Source organism: Astyanax mexicanus, chromosome 1 (genome assembly GCF_023375975.1).
Source record: "Astyanax mexicanus isolate ESR-SI-001 chromosome 1, AstMex3_surface, whole genome shotgun sequence".
Taxonomy (NCBI): Eukaryota; Metazoa; Chordata; class Actinopteri; order Characiformes; family Acestrorhamphidae; genus Astyanax; species Astyanax mexicanus.
Window position 1 is genome coordinate 126,992,165 of NC_064408.1, and position 20,835 is coordinate 127,012,999.

Genomic DNA, 20,835 nt, shown 5'->3' on the forward strand with positions numbered 1-20,835 from the left:
AGCTGCCAGGTCCAGCTGGATTATGTGTGGTGGTGTGAAACAGATGGAGGTGTGCTGTTTACGGCGGAGACGGGTGAACCGTCCTCACAGTGATTCATAAACTGATGGAAGCCATACTGTCTCTGAGCTACGAGCTACATGCTAACCTTCTGTTATACTGATAATCTGAGCCTGAGAACGATCTACCATCCTCACATCTTATAATAAATAAACATGATGCTGATAAGTTCTGCCATACATATAGAGCTCTGTAGAAAAAAGAAGATACTACTTAAAACGATGAGTTTCTTTGATTTTACCAAATTAAAAACCTCTGGAATATAATCAAGAGGAAGATGGATGATCACAAACCATCAAACCACCAAACTGAACTGCTTGAATTTTTACACCAGGAGTAAAGCAGCATAAAGTTATCCAAAAGCAGTGTGTAAGACTGGTGGAGGAGATCATGATGCCAAGATGCATAAAAAAAACTGTGATTTAAAAACCAACAGGGTTATTCCACCAAATATTTCTCATTTTCTGCAAAAAAAATGCTCTAAATTACAATATTTTTATTTGGAATTTGGGAGAAATGTTGTCCGTAGTTTTAGAATAAAACAACAATGTTTTTCCCAGAGATGAGACTCGCCCAGCACACACTCTTAAACTCTCTCTTTCAGGCTTTCTCTTTCTCTCGCTCTTTTTTTCTCTCTCTCTTTCCCTCAGAAACTAACCCCAATAATGAATGAACTTGCAGCTAAGAAAATATGCCTAAAAAGAAAGTAGATATGTTTAAATGACCCTAAAAAAAACAATCCTACAGACATGTAAGATTTGTCTGTAGCTAATAATAATTTAATAAACAATGGACAGTTTATTTGGAAAAAAATAAGAAAGAAACATGTCTTTTGGCCTTGGCTTTGCTGAGATTTTTTAATAGGACCATTTAAGACCATTTCTTATTTGATTTGGTGTTTTACAGAGACTCTAAGACTAGGTTAGTATAGGCCATTATTATTACCAGGGTATTATTACACATGTAGTAAAGTAACATATGACATTACAAAGACTGTTATTAGTGTAAAAATGCAGTGCTGTTAGCCAATCAGAGGCAATATGTTTGCATGTATGAATATTCCATGAGCAAGAGCTGAAATCCTTTCTCCCCGCACACTCCTCCACCGGACTAAAGCAGTGTTATACCGGATCACCAGAGCACTTTTTTCACAAAAAGCAGCTCACATGATATTTATTCATGCTAGAGACACAACTAGACATTTTGAAATGAAAGTATAATATAATGTATATATATATATATATATATAATGTAAAATGTTGTGCTGTGCTAAAACACGGCCGGTATTCACACTACTGTACCCAGCGCCTGGCATTAGGATGGCATGGTGCCATTCATGTATATGTGTTTTTTATTTCAGAGATTCCTATTCTATTGGCACTATTCTCTTCTACAGGTACTAGAAAAGCTGTATATGTGCATTTGCACGTCTGTGTCAGCAGTGGGTGGAGCTTATAGTAGCTGAATGTGTTTATTAGAAGGGATGTCCACAAACTTTTGGACATTTTTGGACAGATTTAGTTGGGTTTGTGTTTTAAGAGGATGGGCATCTGGCCACATCTGGAGCCACTTCATTTACAGCAGATAAGAGACCGAGAGATGTTTTATTTGGACAGATGGATACAGATGTGAGTGTTGATAGAGAGAGAGAGAGAGAGAGAGAAAAGTGATGGGACAGGGACAGAGAGAGAGATATACTGATGAAGGGAAGATAAGAGACATAAAATAGAATCTGCATTAATAAAGAAAGGAAATCTTCTTCTCCATTCAGTTCATTACACTAATTTAATCAGACTGGGTTTCGCTGTAGGATGTTAGTAATGTGAGACAGTTCAGCTCTGGAAAAAATGAAGGTCGCACTTCAGTTTCTGAATCAGTTTCTCTGATTTTGCTATTTATAGGTTTATGTTTGAGTAAAATGAAAAATTGTTGTTTTATTCTATAAACTACAGACAACATTTCTCCCAAATTCCAAATAAAAATATTAATTTAGAGCATTTATTTACAGAAAATGAGAAATGTCTGAAAAAAACAAAAAAAAGATGCAGAGCTTTCAGACCTCAAATAATGCAAAGAAAACAAGTTCATATTCATAAAGTTCATAAAATAATCCTGGTGGTTTTTAAACACAGTTTTTTTTTCATGCATCTTGGCATCATGTTCTCCTCCACCAGTCTTACACACTGCTTTTGGATAACTTTATGCTGGATAACTTATTTTTTTACAGAGCTATATGTTAGGCTGCGCCCACATCATAGGCATTACAGACTTCTCACAAACAATATGCACAGAAAATAAGATTAAAACTCAGATTTAAAAGAAGAAATGTGCATGCTTTAGTATTTCAGCTTGCTTTCAACTGCCCCTATAAACACTATAAAAAGAGTTTATAAACTGGTGTCAGGAATCATTTGCTTCTGTGAGCTGTTTGAATGCTCCTCCCTTATTGTGACGTCACAATGAAATAAAAAACATAAATAGAATTTCGGTGGCTCCGCCCCTCACCTGTCAACCCCCACCAGAGCCCCGCCCACTATATCAGTTGGACAAACATTGGCCATTTCAGTCTGCTGGTTGAGATCCTCAAACAGTATACACCAGGATAAGCCACCAGACTTCGTCTGAGGGTGGAATCTGTACCTATTGTCTGTGGCAAGTCAGCAGATAGGGAGTTAAGCTTGAACTAGCTTGTCCATGTTTTGCCATTTAAAACAACTTAACACAGACTTAACTTAACCTGCTTGGGCGGAGCCTTCCTATATATGTATCCAGGTGTTGTGCCAAATTTCGCCTTTTTGTCAGAATGCGTCTTTATCTTTCGAGTGCAATTTAGTCAGCAGACCTCATCTAAGGGAGGAATCTGTACCTATTGTTCGTAGCAATCAGCAAATGAAGGAGATAAGCATGAACTAGATTGTCCATGTTTTGCCTTTTAGAACAACTTAACACTAACTTGTGGTAAACACTCAGTGTAAACAAGGGGCGTGGCCAACAATAGCTTATTTGCATAAAAGTGCCAGAGCCCTTAAACAGCTCGTTCTGACAGTCCTTTGACAATGATTTTGTGTAAAGAACTTTTGAACATGTTTTGTTTAGAGCATAGAACGATTCTAACTTTCAGAACAATTACAGGTTTACAGTTCTGGTGATCTACTGTTAATCCTTATTAATGAACACTAATAAGAGGACAAAGCTGCACTCGAAGGATAGAGACGCATTCTGACAAGGAGGTAAAATTTGCCACAACATCTGGATAGGCAACTTAGTGTGAAGTATAGGAAGGCTCAGTCCAAGCAGGTGATGAAGGCAGGATGTATTAAAGTAGGTACAGATTAAATACAGTACAGAATTGAATGTAACACACACTTTAGGCTCGGTTTAAACTAAGTAGACAGTAACAGTCCATATTTACTGGGATGGAGTGTTGGGAGTGTTGGGTATCACTGGTTATGGACCAGAACTAAAGAAGATAATTCGTCTTTATCAGCAACAACCTTCTATCTTTAGCAGGAGCTGCTTAAATAATTCACACTGAATCATGAACTCTGATCAGACTCTGATTAGACGTGTAGAGTTACTGCCAGCCTGGTCTGAAGTAGAAGCTTCTGTGACTAGCTAAGGTATATATGGAAACTGAAACACCTGGTTTTAGACCACAATAATTGATTGTGGTGACGGACAGTTCTGGTGGAAACAGGAGAGTTGAGGTGCACAGTGTCCACAGTTAATCCTGTTGGATGTGGTTGGTCCTTCTTGGTGGTATGCTGACATTACCCTGGATACTGTGGCTCTTGATGCATCACAAAGACTTGCTGTCTTGGTCACAGATGCTCCAGCAAGACGTTCACCAACAATTTGTCCTCTTTTGAACTCTGGTATGTCTCCCATAATGTTGTTTGCATTGCAATATTTAGAGCAGAACTGTGCTCTTACCCTGCTAATTGAACCTTCACACTCTGCTCTTACTGGTGCAATGTGCAATTAATGAAGATTGAACACCAGGCTGCTCCAATTTAGCCATGAAACCTAAAATCCCACACTAAAATGATGACAGGTGTTTCAGTTTCATTGTCTAAACTCTGTAGATGAAGATCAGAACACATTTAATGACCAACTTATGCAGAAATCCAAGAAATCACAAAGGGTTTACATACTTTTTCTTGAAACTGTAGTACAGAGACTTCTCTGGACGGTAATGAAAGTTTCTTTAACAAAAGAAAGAAGCAGGATAAACTCTTTTTAATCCCCTTAATTTCAGAAGAAACACTGTATAAGCAGGTGTCTCCTGACTCCTGATTGCTGTAGGTTTGTGTAGATGGCGTATAAGATGCAGAGTGCAGTTCTGGCTGAGTGATCCGGGACACTGAGGCTGTTCGTGATGAGCGGTATGGGTGAGGGTAGGATGATGTCAGCAGGGGTTGACTGGCCAATCGCTGGCTTTAGTGCTTTAGGCCGTGTGATCTGTGATGTAATGGGTGCACTGATGCGGATTGGCCTGCGGGGTAAATATTCGGCGTACAGTCAGCAGTTCTGTGGGAAGGAGATCCTGGTGTTTTCCTTTCCTGCTGACCAGGATCTGCCTGTCCGTCATATTCTGATGGACTGGTCAGCAGAACTGGGATTTTTCCAGCTTAAACTAGTTTCAGACACTCTAAGGGTGTCTTAAAACTAGTCTTTTTACCAGGACCTGTGTGTGCTTTCTCCGCGGGTTCGGTACAGCTTGTGTTAAAGCTGCGTTAGAGCCTGGGAACAGTCCAGAGTTCTGAAATCATTGGTTTGTGGTTCATTTCCAGGTGACTCTGGTGTGGTCGGCTCATGCATTGCAAAATGCAGAACATCCTAAAAGCATGGTTTCTCATCGCTCTAGTGTTTATATCCAATAAAAATAATAAAAAGCAGCAAACAGATGAAGTTGTATTGCGACTACATCCAGAAAAGTGATGTATGTGATTTGAACTGAGTTCTTATGTGTGAAAACAAACCAGAAATAATGAGCCCCTTCCCCAAATCAAACCAAGAATCTGTTCTGGGTGTAGACTCATTTATTCTGCACAATGGTCTAAGCTGGTATTTGATGGTCAATTTGGTTGAAAAACTGGTCTTCCAATGGAAATATTACCTATACTGATAAACTATCTCTCTTGTAATTGATTTTACTGGTCATGCTTGTCATGTTAGTCATCTAAGTTGGTCTTTTGGCCATGTTGATTTTCAAGGTTAGGCTTATTGGTAATCCAGGTTGGTCATGTTGGTCATACAGTTTGGTCTTCTGGTCATGTTGGTTGTTGAGGTTGGTTTTATTGGTAACCCGGTTTGGTGTTGCTGGTTATGTTATTCATCCAGTTTGATCTTATTAGTAATCCAGGTTGGTGTTGCTGGTCATGTTGGTTGTCAGGGTTGGTCTTATTGATAATTCAGGTTGGTCATGCTGGTCACTCAGATTGGTGATGATGGTCATGTTAGTCTTCCAGTTTGGACATGCTGGTCACATTTGTTGTCGAGGTTGGTTTTAATATTAGTCCGGGTTGGTCATGCTGGTCACGTTGATTGTCAAATTTGGTTTTGCCGGTCATGGTGATTGTCCAGGTTGTTGGTCATCCGGGCTGGTCTTTTAGTCATGTTGGTTGTCAGGGTTGGTGTTGCTGGTCTTGTTGGTCATACAGTTTGGTTTTCTGGTCATGTTGATTGTCAAGGTTGGTCTTATTGGTAATCCAGGATGGTCATGTTGGTCATCCAAGCTGGTCTTCTAGTCATGTTGGTTGTCAGGGTTGGTGTTGCTGGTCTTGTTGGTCATACAGTTTGGTTTTCTGGTCATGTTGATTGTCAAGGTTGGTCTTATTGGTAACCCAGGATGGTCATGTTGGTCATCCAGGTTGGTGCTTTGGCCATGTTGGTTGACCAGGTTGATTTTATTAGTAATTCAGGTTGGTTATGTTGGTCATCCAGTTTGGTCTTCTGGTCATGTTGATTGTCCAAGTTGGTGGTTCTGGTCATGTTGGACATCCAGTTTGGTCTTATTGGTTACCCAGGTTGGTCATGTTGATTGTCAAGGTTGGTCTTATCGGTTATCCAGGTTGGTCATGCTGGTCAAGTTGGTCATCCAGGTCGGTAATGTTAATCATATAGGTTGGTCTTCTGGCCATGTTTGTCGTCAAGTTTGGTCTTTTTGGTAATCCAGGTTGGGGTTTCTGGTCATATTGGTTATTCAGGCCGCTCATGCTGGTCATGTTGGTCATGCAGGTTGCACATGCTTTTCTTATTTAGCTCCTGCTTTTATCTAAAGTCACCAGTGTGACCTACCTTATTATTAGCGAACTGTAAAAAAATAGAATACAACTCGATTAAACAACGTGGTTTAGTTGCAATTGCAATTGCGGTCAATTGCAGGTGTTTTCTAAATTGCGTTTTTCAAGAAAAATGTAATTGTGATAAATTTTTTTGGTTCCCAAAATATTTTTAAAAATGCATAAAAATGTAAAATAAAAACTGTTAAGCTGATTTATGTGCATTCGTACAGCCAAGAAGTTTCTTTAGAACATAGTCTCCAAATTTTGAGACATTTTGCCCATTTGGAAGTGGACGTTTCTGAAAGTAAAGGTTTCTGTAGAATGACGCCATAAGCTACATGTTGTGTGATGCTAACAGGCAGGTTATGCATGCTTCAGTAACTTGTTAGCGCTGCTGTATTAGCATTAGCATTAGCGTCAAAGCATGGAGATGAGTAAACAGTGAGGAGGGAGTTGTGTGATTTACGACAGAATGTTAAACGTGGTTTCAGGCAACAGTGACGCAGGTCTATACACACCACCCTCACTGCAGAAAAGAGAGAGAGAGAGAGAGAGAGAGAGAGAGAGAAAGAGTGAGAGAGAGAAAGAGACAGTGAGAGGATGGGGGAAGGGAGGACATGTGTCTGGTAAATCTGGGAAGGGTAGACAAGGACAAACGAAGGGTCAGCCTCTCTCTCAGCGGCGTATTACCAGGTATTAGAGCCGTACAGCTGTTACAACAAAATGAGCAAAATGTATTAAAACACCATTACTTTTATTAATACTCTAATATTAGAGTGAACAAATAATAATGAATGAGTTTACCGGGGGGAAAGTCTCTAGTAGTGTTCGGCACTGAGGCCAAAAATGTGTATCACAGTATTTTTTTAATTCTGACGTTATATCACTGTATTTTTATTTATTTTATTTTATTTTTTGCATGAATGGGCTTTAATATAGGTTTTTAAGTTATTGTATCATTAGGAGTACATATAATATAAAGCACTAAGGCTTTAAATTAAGGCTTTGATTAATATAGAGTTCACTTTGTCCCACAAAATTAAACAATTTATAAAGTTCTGCTTGAGAGGCAGCAACACATGTATCTGCAGGATGTTCTGCACAGATCACTGAGATCACTGTTAGTGTTCCTCCTATCACTACTAGGGGTGACCGAATGTTGGGTGAAATGGTTCCCCAGATTATTCAACACACCAGAAGTTTACAGAGGCGATTCTCACCATTAGCGCTTTTCCATTAAAAAAAAACTCTGGTTCTTGAACCAGTTCCATTTGGGCTCATAAGATCCTTGGTGCGTTTCAGTGAACCAACCCATGTTTCTACCAATTTTTAGTGGAACCATCAAAAAGTCACATCATAAGTCACCAACAGAGGGCGCTGCACAGTGGTGATGCTCCTGTAAAAACAGATACGCCATCAAATGTTGTCATGGTTCACACTGAAGAACCTAGTATTATTTGGTCCCCACTGTTAATGAACGTTTTTGGTTCTGGAATCTACTTTTGTTGATGGAAATGTGGTGACTTGGTTCAAAATTAGGTTTGTGAACCATTCGTGAATGGTGCGGGTCCACTACCTGAAGCCTCCATACTCAAGGATTCAAGGAGATTTTATTGTCATTCGCATCACATGTGGTACATGAGGTGGAACGAAATTGTCAAACCTGACTGCTGTTGGATCCCAAACAGAACCTGGTTATGGTTCTAGTCTTTAGCAGCAAAGGTTTCATATTCATGACACCACTGCAAACCAAGGCAACAGAGGCTGGCGGATGGATGGTCTAGATGATGGTCAATGATGCACCCCCTCTCAAAGTCTGTCCACTGGCCACAAGATGTGTTGTGATGCTCATTGCTATCTTAAACCCCGGCATGGTTTAAATAGCAACAGTGCTTCTGAATGTATCTACATTTCTGAAGTATTGCTTGTTTATCTTGCTATATAGGTAACAGAAAACACAGGTGCTCCACTGATTGAATACAACCTAGACAGACATCAACAGTCATTCAGACATTCATTGCTATTTTGGCAACACAGGTCAGAGTCACCAAACTCACAGCGCCTATGGCTCTTAAAGGGATGGCGATTGACCTGTCAATTGGTTAATTTCATGTTACATCCAAAATACACCCATGGTTATTTAAGAGAATTAGAGTTTAGAGCCACGCAAGGTGTACTTTTCCCGTTGTTACGATAGCAAAGACACACTGACACGCCCTAAATAAAGCTGCATAGTGCACAGATCACATGGGTAGTTCTCTAAAATATGACCCATTGAGTACATTGTAGACACATTTTCTAGATGCATGTTGAGAAATCACTGATCTCTCACCAGGAGGTACACTACACAAATGTATCCTCTGAAAGTCGTTTTATAGGTCAGCTTAATAGGGAAGCTCATTAGCGCCCTCTAGTGGTGGAAAGTTTAACTTACACCTGTAATCATTTGCATATCTGCCTGAAACATATCTGGACTACACTGATCTTATATAACTGCGCTATTTTAGACGTGTGTTCAGAAACCTTCAGTAGGTTTCGGGTTCTCAGGAGGAGGAATTCGAAGCCTGGTTGCCGTGGTTGCTGTGGTAACCGTGGTAACTGTGGTATCGGGTCCTCACGGGTCCGTTTGGTCCTCACAGTCGTGTCACTACAAAAACACAGACTGAAGTTGAGAGAGAAACAGGCCTGGTTAACTTGGGTTGTCTCAGATTGAGCTCCAGAGGTCAATCTGTTCTTCAGAACTTTGACCTCTAAATGAACAGATCCAGTAAAGCCCATACTTTAGCTCACTGGTGCTAATGGTGCTAAACTCTAATGGAAGTGTGTGTAGAGCGGTTAGCGTATTGGTGAATCAGCAGAAGATCTGAGCGATGCTGCAGATGCTGAAGGACGCTGAGTCAGGGTTGGAGGTCATCACCGTAACTGCTGACCACTGTTAATGCTGAGTCAACACTGAACACTGACCACACACACACCTATACACACACACACACACATAACTGCCTACTATTACATAACTGATACAGGATTCCAAACAGAAGCTCTCAGGAGCTCTAAGAGTCTTTCTCACTATACTATCATAAAGTTCAGTCACAAAAAGCCACTTTTACCATATAACACCATATTATGTTTAGTGGTAACAATTGATAAAAAAAATGTAATCTGATTAATCACAACAATATTCTGTGATTAACTGCGATTATTCACACTTGTTCTTCTGAGGACGCTATAGGTTTTTCTAGTGGATATTTAAATGTAAAAAATGTCATTATATTTATAATAGTGGTGTTAATTAAATACTAGTAAATACTTGTTTATGTTTGAGGGAAGATAAAGCCGTAACGCCGGCCGCTGGAATAAAGAACGCATGATAAATTTTTTAGAGGAAACTTTTTTTACTTTGTTATAAACATCTCAGCTTGGTTGTAAATATTTCTGAATTAGAAATTTAGAAATTAAAGAGAGTTTAATTTAATAATTAAAAGAGAGTTTCCACACCTGTAGTTGTGAAAGTTTCTATGGTCCGGATCAGTTGATGACTTTGTTTATTTGGAGCGTTTTTCCCTCTGCTTGGTTTGGTTTCACACAGGTATAAAAACCAATAAACCACGCGAGCACATCGTCTCCTCTGATTGGTCAGAGCTGTCTGGCGTGGGAGTAAGAGAGTAAATATAGTGAGAAGATTCTGTGTTTGCTGCTACGCTTTTAAACACAGTGTTTTCCATGGGACATGCAGCACAGATATACATGTAGTAAACAGAGTGTTGTGGCTGGGAGCAATAAATGCAGCACACACCACATGTGTAAACAGCATGGAGCAGCAGAGACAGCATCTGTTTATAGCAGTATATTATCCGGCTAATATATCAGATTAAAGTATATTTTATAGCTGGTTCAGATTGAGACCAGATCATGTTCTCATCACAAGAGAACCACTCCAAAATTAAAATCTGTGCATTGGGCCTGGGTAAGGCAGATTACGGCAGAAGTTGGGGTCAAACTTGGTTGCGTAATAAACTTATAAAAAATAATAATATCATAATAATGAATAAAAAGTTCAATTAGTTAATGTCAGTATAACTGAGAGAATATAGTCAGTAATTAAAGTACAAACCAGTGGTTGGTTCCATTCTGTTCTCACGTATAGAAACAAGGACAAAATTGTCCGCCATGTTGTCAAAATTACAACCAAAGTCTGTGTAGAGCTCAAAGGTGTGAGGTAGACTCACTGACTCATTTGTAGACCCACCCCCTTCTCCCAGACCAAAGCACAGTGTCTCAGACTGCCTTCATTGAGCAGTTTATAGTGCAGTCTAAAAGACCAGAAGCAGTGCTGATTTCATCCAGCAACAGTATAAGTGCAAGTATACCTTACAAAAAGTGTGAAACAAACCAAAATATGTTTTGTATTTTACATTCTTCAAAGTGGCTTCTCTTGTTTAGATGGTCAGTTTTTGAACATCTCTGCTGGATTTTCTCAGTCAGTTTTATGAGGTAGAGTCTCCTGGAATTCAGGCTTTCAGTTAACAGCTGTGCTGAACTCATCAAGAGTTAATTACTTGAATTTCTTGTCTCTTAATAAAGTGTTTGAGAGCATCAGTTAAAGTAAAGTAGTGAAGAGGTAGAGTTACAGGTATACAGTGAATAGTGAATATTTAAGTAATGTTCTAATCCAGATTATGAGAAGCAAGAACTACTCTAGAACAAAGTAAACAAAAAATAAAGGTCAGTCGCAAAAAAAGACCATCTAAGATGTTATGATGATGGAACTGGCCCTCATCAGGATAAGTTGATCAGAGTTACCAGCCTTAGAGACTGCAAGTTAACAAACAGCTCCCCAGATAAAAGTATTTTGGTTTGTTTAACACTTCTTTTAAGTTACTACATGATTTCCTTTATGTGTTCCTTCATCGTCTGGATGCTGGTGTCTCTCAGACGGACGCTGGGAAACTCGGTCTCTATGAAGGAGTGTTTGTTTCTATGGAAAGTCTGAGCATCATGGGAAATATGACGGATGTTTGCCATTTCCCTGAGCTCCAAAACATGCCGAGCGTGAATGGAGATAATTCAGCAGTGTTGTGTGAATGAATACAGCCGCTCTTATCTAGAACAAAGAGCCAATGTTCCTTACTTACTTCAGACTGACCCTCAGCTACAAGATCTTACATCCAGCGAACATCAGAAACAGACTTTCTGATATTAATACTCATTAATTCCCTGAAAAGCTACACCTGATTATGAGTGTCCTCCAGGACATGTAGACACGCAGAGACATCGGCATGTCCTCCGGGACCTACAGATCTGCTGATGATGCAGGCAGCAGCTGGAGATACCCTCCATGATGCAGCCAATGGTATAAAAATAGTTTGGAAACCCCTGATAATTTTCAGAATACAACAGCTCACAGATGCAGCCTTGTGCTGATCCACATCACCCTAGGAGTGATGAGGGAAAATAAAGAGCGGCATCTTCTGTACCCACCCAGAGAGAGCAAGGCCAACCAATTGTGCTCTCTCAGGGCTCCGGCAGCTGATGGCAAGCTGCATGACCGGGATTAGAACCAGCGATCTCGAACCCGATCATGGTGGCATTTTACTGGATTTTCTCAGTCAGTTTTATGAGGTAGAGTCTCCTGGAATTCAGGCTTTCAGTTAACAGCTGTGCTGAACTCATCAAGAGTTAATTGCTTGAATTTCTTGCCTCATAATAAAGTGTTTGGGAGCATCAGTTAAAGTAAAGTAGTGAAGAGGTAGAGTTACAGGTATACAGTGAATAGTGACTATTTCAGTAATGTTCGAATCCAAGTTATGAGAAGCAAATACTACTTAACTAAATAACAAGTGAAGAAAAGTATTTAGAATAATTTTAAGAACTTTGAAAGTATCTTTAAGTGTAGTCACTGCAAAGACCATCAAATATATATATATATTCTATCATTCGATCATATATTATAATGATAGAACTGGCACTCATCAGGACCGCCCCAGGGAAATTTACTACATGATTCATTATGTGTTCCTTCATAGTCTGGATCACATCACTATTAATTTACTATGTAGGGAAAATAAAAACTGATCTGCTCCTCTTTATGCTGTCTGAATGCAGCAGTGTGTATTACAGCGTTCTCTGGACTCCTAATCTGCCTTTTCTGGAATACGTTGCGTAACGTAATCTGTGTAAAGGAGCGTATGGTTATGTAAGCGTGTGATTTGCTGCGGGGTGCTGTGGGCGTGACCTTCAGCTGTAGGTGCTCGGGCCGGGAAGGGGACTGTGTTTGGGTATAGAGGTCTGGATAATTTTTCTTTTGTTTCCTACATAGTAAATAATAAACAGTGAAGTGATCTATCAGACTATGAAGTAACACATAATGAATCATGTAATAACTTAAAAACAGTGTTAAACAAACCAAAATACTCTGGGGAGCTGTTTGTTAACTAGTGGTTTTTGAGGCTGGTAACTCTGATAAACTAATCCTGTATAACAGAGGAAATTCTTGCTCTTCTATCCTTTCATGGGGTGGTCCTGATTAGTGCCAGTTCCATCATTATCACGTTTTTGATGGTCGTTGCAGTGACTGCTTCTCATAACCTGGATTCGAACATTACTGAAATATTCACTATTCACTGTATACCTGTAACTCTACCTCTTCACTACTTTACTTTAACTGATGCTCTCAAACACTTTATTAAGAGACAAGAAATTCAAGTAATTAACTCTTGATGAGTTCAGCACAGCTGTTAACTGAAAGCCTGAATTCCAGGAGATTCTACCTCATAAAACTGACTGAAAAAAATCCAGCAGAGATGTGTTTTTCTTTGTAGTTTGGATGACTTTAGTATTAATCTACAATACAAAATATACAGCTCTGGAAAAAAAATAAGAGATCACTTCAATCAGTTTCTCTGATTTTGCTATTTATAGGTTTATGTTTGAGTAAAATGAACATTGTTGTTTTATTCTATAAACTACAGACAACATTTCTCCCAAATTCCAAATAAAAATATTCTCATTTAGATCATTTATTTACAGAAAATGAGAAATGACTGAAATAATAATAAAAAAAAAAAGATGCAGAGCTTTCAGACCTCAAATAATGCAAAGAAAACAAGTTCATATTCATAAAGTTTTAAGAGTTCAGAAATCAATATTTGGTGGAATAACCCTGGTGGTTTTTAATCACAGTTTTTTCTGCATCTTGGCATCATGTTCTCCTCCACCAGTCTTACACACTGCTTTTGGATAAATTCAAAGCAGTTCAGTTTGGTGGTTTGATGGCTTGTGATCATCCATCTTCCTCTTGATTATATTCCAGAGGTTTTCAGTTTGGTGAAATCAAATAAAATGATCATCATTATTAAGTGGTCTCTTATTTTTTTTTTCCAGAGCTATATATGAAAAGTATATGTTTTGAGTACAGGTATAAATGCTTATGGTTATATATACAGATGTGTATAGTTGCATATAGATTAAGCTGTAGATGGATATGGATGTATCATATCTATACTGATACGGCGTGATACGTGATTAAAAGTATAGAATTAAACACATCTGGATTTAAAGTGTAATATCAGAGTATCAGAGTATCTGTATTGTTTGATCTTTATTTATTATCTGTAGTAACTGTTGTCTTGTCCTGTAATGATCTTCAGTGTTATGTGTGTGTTTTGACCCGTCTGTAGCAGAACGTTTTATAAGTGCTGATATAAATCTCTATCTGTCAAGAGACATTCCAGCTCTTTCCTTACGCATCAGCCTCTGAAGTGTGTGTGTGTGTGTGTGTGTGTGTGAGTATAGTGTGTGTGTCCCATTTTCCCGTCCAATTTTTCGTTCTATTTTCCCATTCCCGTTCTGTTTGGACCTAAATGAGACTGTAATGTTGTGATGCTAACGTGCTAATGTTGCTATTAACTAATACAGATCAGTGAGGATACATTAGCCACAGGATTTATAAGCTTATCTGTTTAAAGGCTCATATCCTCCTAAAATTAGCTCTGTAAAAAAAATAAGATTCCACTTAAAAATGACGAGTTTCTTTGATTTTACCAAATTAAAAACCTCTGGAATATAATCAAGAGGAAGATGGATGATCACAAACCATCAAACCACCAAACTGAACTGCTTGAATTTTTGCACCAGGAGTAAAGCAGCATAAAGTTATCCAAAAGCAGTGTGTAAGACTGGTGGAGGAAAACATGATGCCAAGATGCATAAAAACTGTGATTAAAAACCACCAGGGTTATTCCACCAAGTATTGATTTCTGAACTCTTAAAACTTTATGAATATGAACTTGTTTTCTTTGCATTATTTGAGGTCTGAAAGCTCTGCATCTTTTTTGTTATTTCAGACATTTCTCATTTTCTGCAAATAAATGCTCTAAATGAAAATATTTATATTTGGAATTTGGGAGAAATGTTGTCTGTAGTTTATAGAATAAAACAACAATGTTCATTTTACTCAAACATAAACCTATAAATAGCAAAATCAGAGAAACTGATCATTTTAAATTGGTCTCTTGATTTTGTTTCGGAGCTGTATGTTCTGTGTAGACTGTAAATGCATTGTATTTGTGATATATTTGTGATCTATGTATTTAAACACATATATATCCCTGGTAAGTGAAAAGTGGTATATTATATAAATATATAAACAGAGTAAGATTGAGTTTCGGCAGCGTGGGCTCGTGAAGAGCTGCAGGATTGTGGTCGGCGGTCAGTTTGGTGGCTGTTTCTGAACTTTAACTCTTTTCTTCTCTTCTTTTCTCTCCTCTTTTCCTCCCTCGCTCTCCTCCCTCCCCCTGCCTCCTGTACCGATGTGGCAAGTGTGCCCCCTTTCTCTTTTCTTTCTTTTCCTCCTCCTCCCCTCTTCCTGCTCTCAACCATTAAGAACCACTGCACTGCTCCTCCCCCAAAAGCCCCCCAGAATACATTTACAACATCAGCTAGAGCAGTAAACATCTACCTAACATCAGCTAGAGCAGTTAACATCAGCTAGAGCAGTAAACATCTACCTAACATCAGCTAGAGCAGTAAACATCTACCTAACATCAGCTAGAGCAGTTAACATCAGCTAGAGCAGTAAACATCTACCTAACATCAGCTAGAGCAGTAAACATCTACCTAACATCAGCTAGAGCAGTTAACATCTACCTAACATCAGCTAGAGCAGTTAACATCTACCTAACATCAGCTAGAGCAGTAAACATCTACCTAACATCAGCTAGAGCAGTAAACATCTACCTAACATCAGCTAGAGCAGTAAACATCTACCTAACATCAGCTAGAGCAGTTAACATCTACCTAACATCAGCTAGAGCAGTTAACATCAGCTAGAGCAGTAAACATCTACCTAACATCAGCTAGAGCAGTAAACATCTACCAAACATCAGCTAGAGCAGTTAACATCTACCTAACATCAGCTAGAGCAGTTAACACCTACCTAACATCAGCTAGAGCAGTTAACATCAGCTAGAGCAGTAAACATCTACCAAACATCAGATAGCGCAGTAAACATCTACCTAACATCAGCTGGAGCAGTAAACATCTACCTAACATCAGCTAGAGCAGTAAACATCTACCTAACATCAGCTAGAGCAGTAAACATCTACCTAACATCAGCTAGAGCAGTAAACATCTACCTAACATCAGCTAGAGCAGTTAACATCTACCTAACATCAGCTAGAGCAGTAAACATCTACCTAACATCAGCTAGAGCAGTAAACATCTACCTAACATCAGCTAGAGCAGTTAACATCAGCTAGAGCAGTAAACATCTACCAAACATCAGATAGCGCAGTAAACATCTACCTTACATCAGCTAGAGCAGTTAACATCTACCTAACATCAGCTAGAGCAGTTAACATCTACCTAACATCAGCTAGAGCAGTAAACATCTACCTAACATCAGCTAGAGCAGTAAACATCTACCTAACATCAGCTAGAGCAGTTAACATCAGCTAGAGCAGTAAACATCTACCAAACATCAGATAGCGCAGTAAACATCTACCTAACATCAGCTAGAGCAGTTAACATCTACCTAACATCAGCTAGAGCAGTAAACATCTACCTAACATCAGCTAGAGCAGTTAACATCTACCAAACATCAGCTAGAGCAGTTAACATCTACCTAACATCAGCTAGAGCAGTTAACATCTACCTAACATCAGCTAGAGCAATTAACATCTACCAAACATCAGCTAGAGCAGTTAACATCTACCAAACATCAGCTAGAGCAGTTAACATCTACCAAACATCGGCTAGAGCAGTTAACATCTACCAAACATCGGCTAGAGCAGTTAACATCTGCCAAACATCGGCTATAGCAGTTAACATCTACCAAACATCAGATAGAGCAGTAAAAAAATCTACCTAACATCAGATAGCGCAGTTAAAATCTCCCTTACATCAGATAGAGCAGTAAAAAAATCTACCTAACATGAGAAAGAGCTGTTAACATCTACTAACATCAGCTAGAGCAGTAAACATCTAACTAACATCAGATAGAGTAGTTAACATCAGCTAGAGCGGTTAACATCTGCCCAACATCAGCTAGAATAGTAATTACATCAGCTAGAGTAGTTAACATCTAGATAACATCAGCTAGAGCAGTTAACATCTACCTTACATCAGCTAGAGTAGTAATTACATGAGCTAGAGTAGTTAACATCAGCTAGAACAGTAATTACATCAGCTAGAGTAGTTAACATCTACCTAACATCAGCTAGAGGTGTTAACATCTACCTAACATCAGCTAGAGCAGTAATTACATCAGCTAGAGTAGTTAACATCTACCTAACATCAGCTAGAGGTGTTAACATCTACCTAACATCAGCTAGAGCGGTTAACATCTACCAATATCAGCTAGAACAGTAATTACATCAGCTAGAGTAGTTAACATCTACCTAACATCAGCTAGAGTAGTAATTACATCAGCTAGAGTAGTTAACATCTACCTAACATCAGCTAGAGTAGTTAACATCTACCTAACATCAGCTAGAGTAGTAATTACACGAGATTGAGTAGTAATTTCATGAGCTAGAGTAATACTTCGATCATCTAGAGTAGTAAACATCTACCAAACATCATCTAGATTAGGCATCATTAAGAGTAGTTAGCATCTAGCCAATATTTCTAACATGAGCTAGAGTAGTTAGCATTTAGCTTAAGTAGCTCTAATTAAGATATCAGCTAGTAGTATTTGTGATTACTTTTAGTAGTATAGTTAACATCTATCTAACATTAGCAATAGTAGCTAACACCTTGCCCAAATACAATACATACCCATACAACTCCCTAGCAGTTAGCTTGATGCTAATTATCTCAGCATAAATAACAGCTGTTAGCTACGTTAGCTCTGCAGTCTAGGCTCCGGTGTGAAGCTGAGGGAGATGCTGTAGAGATGCTGAACTCGTCTCTGAGCTGACGGGTTTATTGAGGGTAGATTTATGGTAGGTGTTGGAGGAGCAGCAGATGCAGTAATTGCACTGCTCTGGTCTCACCCTCCATCTGTAGTCTGTCCCTGAACCCCCCATTATACGCACCTCCAGAGGTCAGATAAACAGCTCAGCGAAGGAGTGGCGATCAATAACGATAAAAAACGAGAGATAGAGAGATAGATAGATGATAGAGAGATAGAGGAGGTGCAGGTGTGGTCCTCTCAGCCGGGGTTTGCAACCTTGATGTCATATATAGACGCCTGTATCTATATATGGTGGAGCTCCGAAACGTAGAGGGCGGGGCTTCAGAAGCGTGTGGAGCAGCATCACTCACTGCTAACCATTTATTTCCCCTCAGAATCCCCACCATACTTTACTAAACGCTTACCCGAGTCCCGGCTGGAGCAGAGCCTTACAGTCCGGAATCCTTCAACTGAACCAGACTCCGCCCACAAATCACCTTTCATATCAATTAACAGAGCTTACGACAGTCAATCAATCAATAATAAATCAATTAATCAACCTTTATTTTCACTCGGGAATACATTGAGAGTGACCCTCATTTACAATGTTGCCAAGCATCCAAATTGACGCCTAAAAAGCAAAGAATTGATCAAATATAAAATAAAGAAAAAGATAATATAGTAAAAGTAAAATAGTAAAAGTACATTAAAAATAGTAAAAGTAAAATTAATATTTTTTTCTTTTTTAACATTGTTAAATAATGTCTCAGCTATGACGTTAGCTACTAAATTTTTATGCTTGAGAATGTTGCATGGCTTAAAATTGGGCTCATGTTACAATGTTAGCATTCAACGTAGTATATCATGTTTAATTCTGGTTTTAGTATTCAGATGTTAGTATTTAGTATATTTATGTGATATAGGTGATATAGGTGTAAAATATACTTTTGGTAAGTAAGAGCTTAAAACATCAGTTAAAATGCAGTATTAATTATATTTGTAACATTATAGAAACATTATCATTCTGTATATTTAAGCGTATAATGTTAATATTCAAAATAGCACACTCTGTTTGTAGCTGCGTTGTTTGGCTTGTAAGCGCTGCATCATTGCCTGTATGTGGCGGAGTAATACCTACATGGAGCGCTTCGGTTACAGTGCATTACCGGCTGATAACGTTACTCATAGAACGCCTCTCAGCCAATCACATTGCAGGATCGAAAATAACTGTGGTATAATAGTACACTAGAGCTGTAAGCATTATATGAATATTAATATAGTATTGGTAGTAGTATTATATTATATTATGATATTAAATTAGAGCTTTTAATGTTGTATAAATGTTAGCATTCTGTATACTAGCTCCTAAAACTGTATTTGAATGTTAGTAGTAGTTGCTAATCAGCATATTTACGGCCTTTAAAGTGTAAATAAAAAAATGAAAGTGAACATTTGCTATGTTTAAGCTTTAAACATTACTTAAATGTTAGTATTCTTGAAGTGATACATATATTTATCCAACAGTATATTTCGTCGCTGTCCAATGAAAAACACTTATCTCCAAAACAACAACTTTACAGGAGAGAGAAAAAACCTTGTAAACTTTCAATGGAAGTCAATGTAAAAAGAGTTTATTTCAGGTCATTTTGAAGAGTTTCTATTGGTCCGTTCATCAAGAAATTTTGGCACAGTGTAACGGACAGTTTGTCTGTTCAAATTATGTAGTAAACTGAAAATCGACAAAAAATGGATATACTGTAAGTGGTTTTCATTGGACAGCGACAATATAAGCAAATTTGTGGGTGGAGTTTTAAAGAGTGGCTTGCTGAACGCTACACCAAATTATACAGATATTTAGTTGAATGTTATGCAAAAAAACTAAATGTTTTTGGGTCCAGACTGTAAGGATAGAGGTAAGTGACGGCTCCTGCTCAGCCCGGCTCCTGGTAAACTTCCCTGCCAATCAAACCTCCAGTAATTCGGACCAGATTAAAGCCTGATCAGCTGATATTATGAGAGGAAATAAAGTACGCTACACTAATGCTCTGCCTGAGAAGAGCTAACGAAAAGCCAGCATGCACTTTTCTGAGCGGCGGCAGCAGCAGCTGCAGCATCTGAATAACGCTAACGACCTGCGGCCGGCTGCACCCAGAGTAATGCCTGCACGCTCCAGAGATACTACAGAGTACAGTAGCAGTAATGAATGGACAGCAGCAGAGCTGCTATAAAGGCTTATAAAGAATCGTTTAAGAGTTGTAGATATATAAGGTTATAGTGTCTCGTAACTGACTGTACGCGTGCGCTCTGTCCCGTAGCTCTGCTCAGCGACGGCGCCTGCGTGGAGGTGGACTCGGATACGGAGGCCGTGGTTCACGGCGGGTTTAAACTGGGCTGCATCTCCTGTAAGATGAGGGGGGAGGTGGAGGCCTCGGCTACGGTGGACTGGTGGTTCATGGCTAAAGGAGAGGAGGACTTCACCCACGTGAGTTCAAACAACATCTGCAAAATTACAAATAATCACTGTAAAAAGCTAAAAAAATAAATATACTTTATAACTGTTCTTCTGTTTATTATCCTTTTACAACCTAAACCTGTTACTCCACATTACTGTTACTATTACTGTTATTAGAAAACATTCAGCAAATATGAAGAATTCTATACATATATGACAAACTGATCAGTTATCACCTAATATTTAGAATAATATAACCGCTAGCCGATGATAATCGCTAGCCAATGCTAACCCCTAGATGATGCTAATCACTAGTGGTTAATAAGTTGGGAAATTCCTGTGATTGCGAGTCACACACATTAAGATCCACATCTTCTGAAACATAAGGACATAAGACCTATTCTCAAGATTATTTTTTAGAATTGCAAAACTATGTGGCCGTGCTTGCACCGTAAATTGCCGCTTGCGGCTATATTTATTATTGTTATTATTACTATATATTGCCATATTCATTTTGTTGTATCTGTAGATTTACATTTTTTCCACACTTTTTTTAATCAGTAGCGTTGGGTCCTGTGTTTTTTGTAATTATATGTTTATTAAATTTTACAAACAAACATTACTATGGATCTATGGAGGGCAA

At 38.7% G+C, this 20,835-nt stretch overlaps 1 protein-coding gene across 2 annotated transcripts in view; it reads left to right on the forward strand.

The window, feature by feature from the left end:
• Positions 1-20,835, forward strand: part of scn1ba (sodium channel, voltage-gated, type I, beta a) — a 37,463-nt gene that overhangs the window by 5,663 nt on the left and 10,965 nt on the right. For both annotated transcript variants that reach the window (XM_049469613.1, XM_049469623.1), the window contains exon 2: positions 20,056-20,222. In XM_049469613.1, the coding sequence (XP_049325570.1) occupies positions 20,056-20,222 (167 nt within the window). The remainder of the gene's footprint in view (positions 1-20,055; positions 20,223-20,835) is intronic.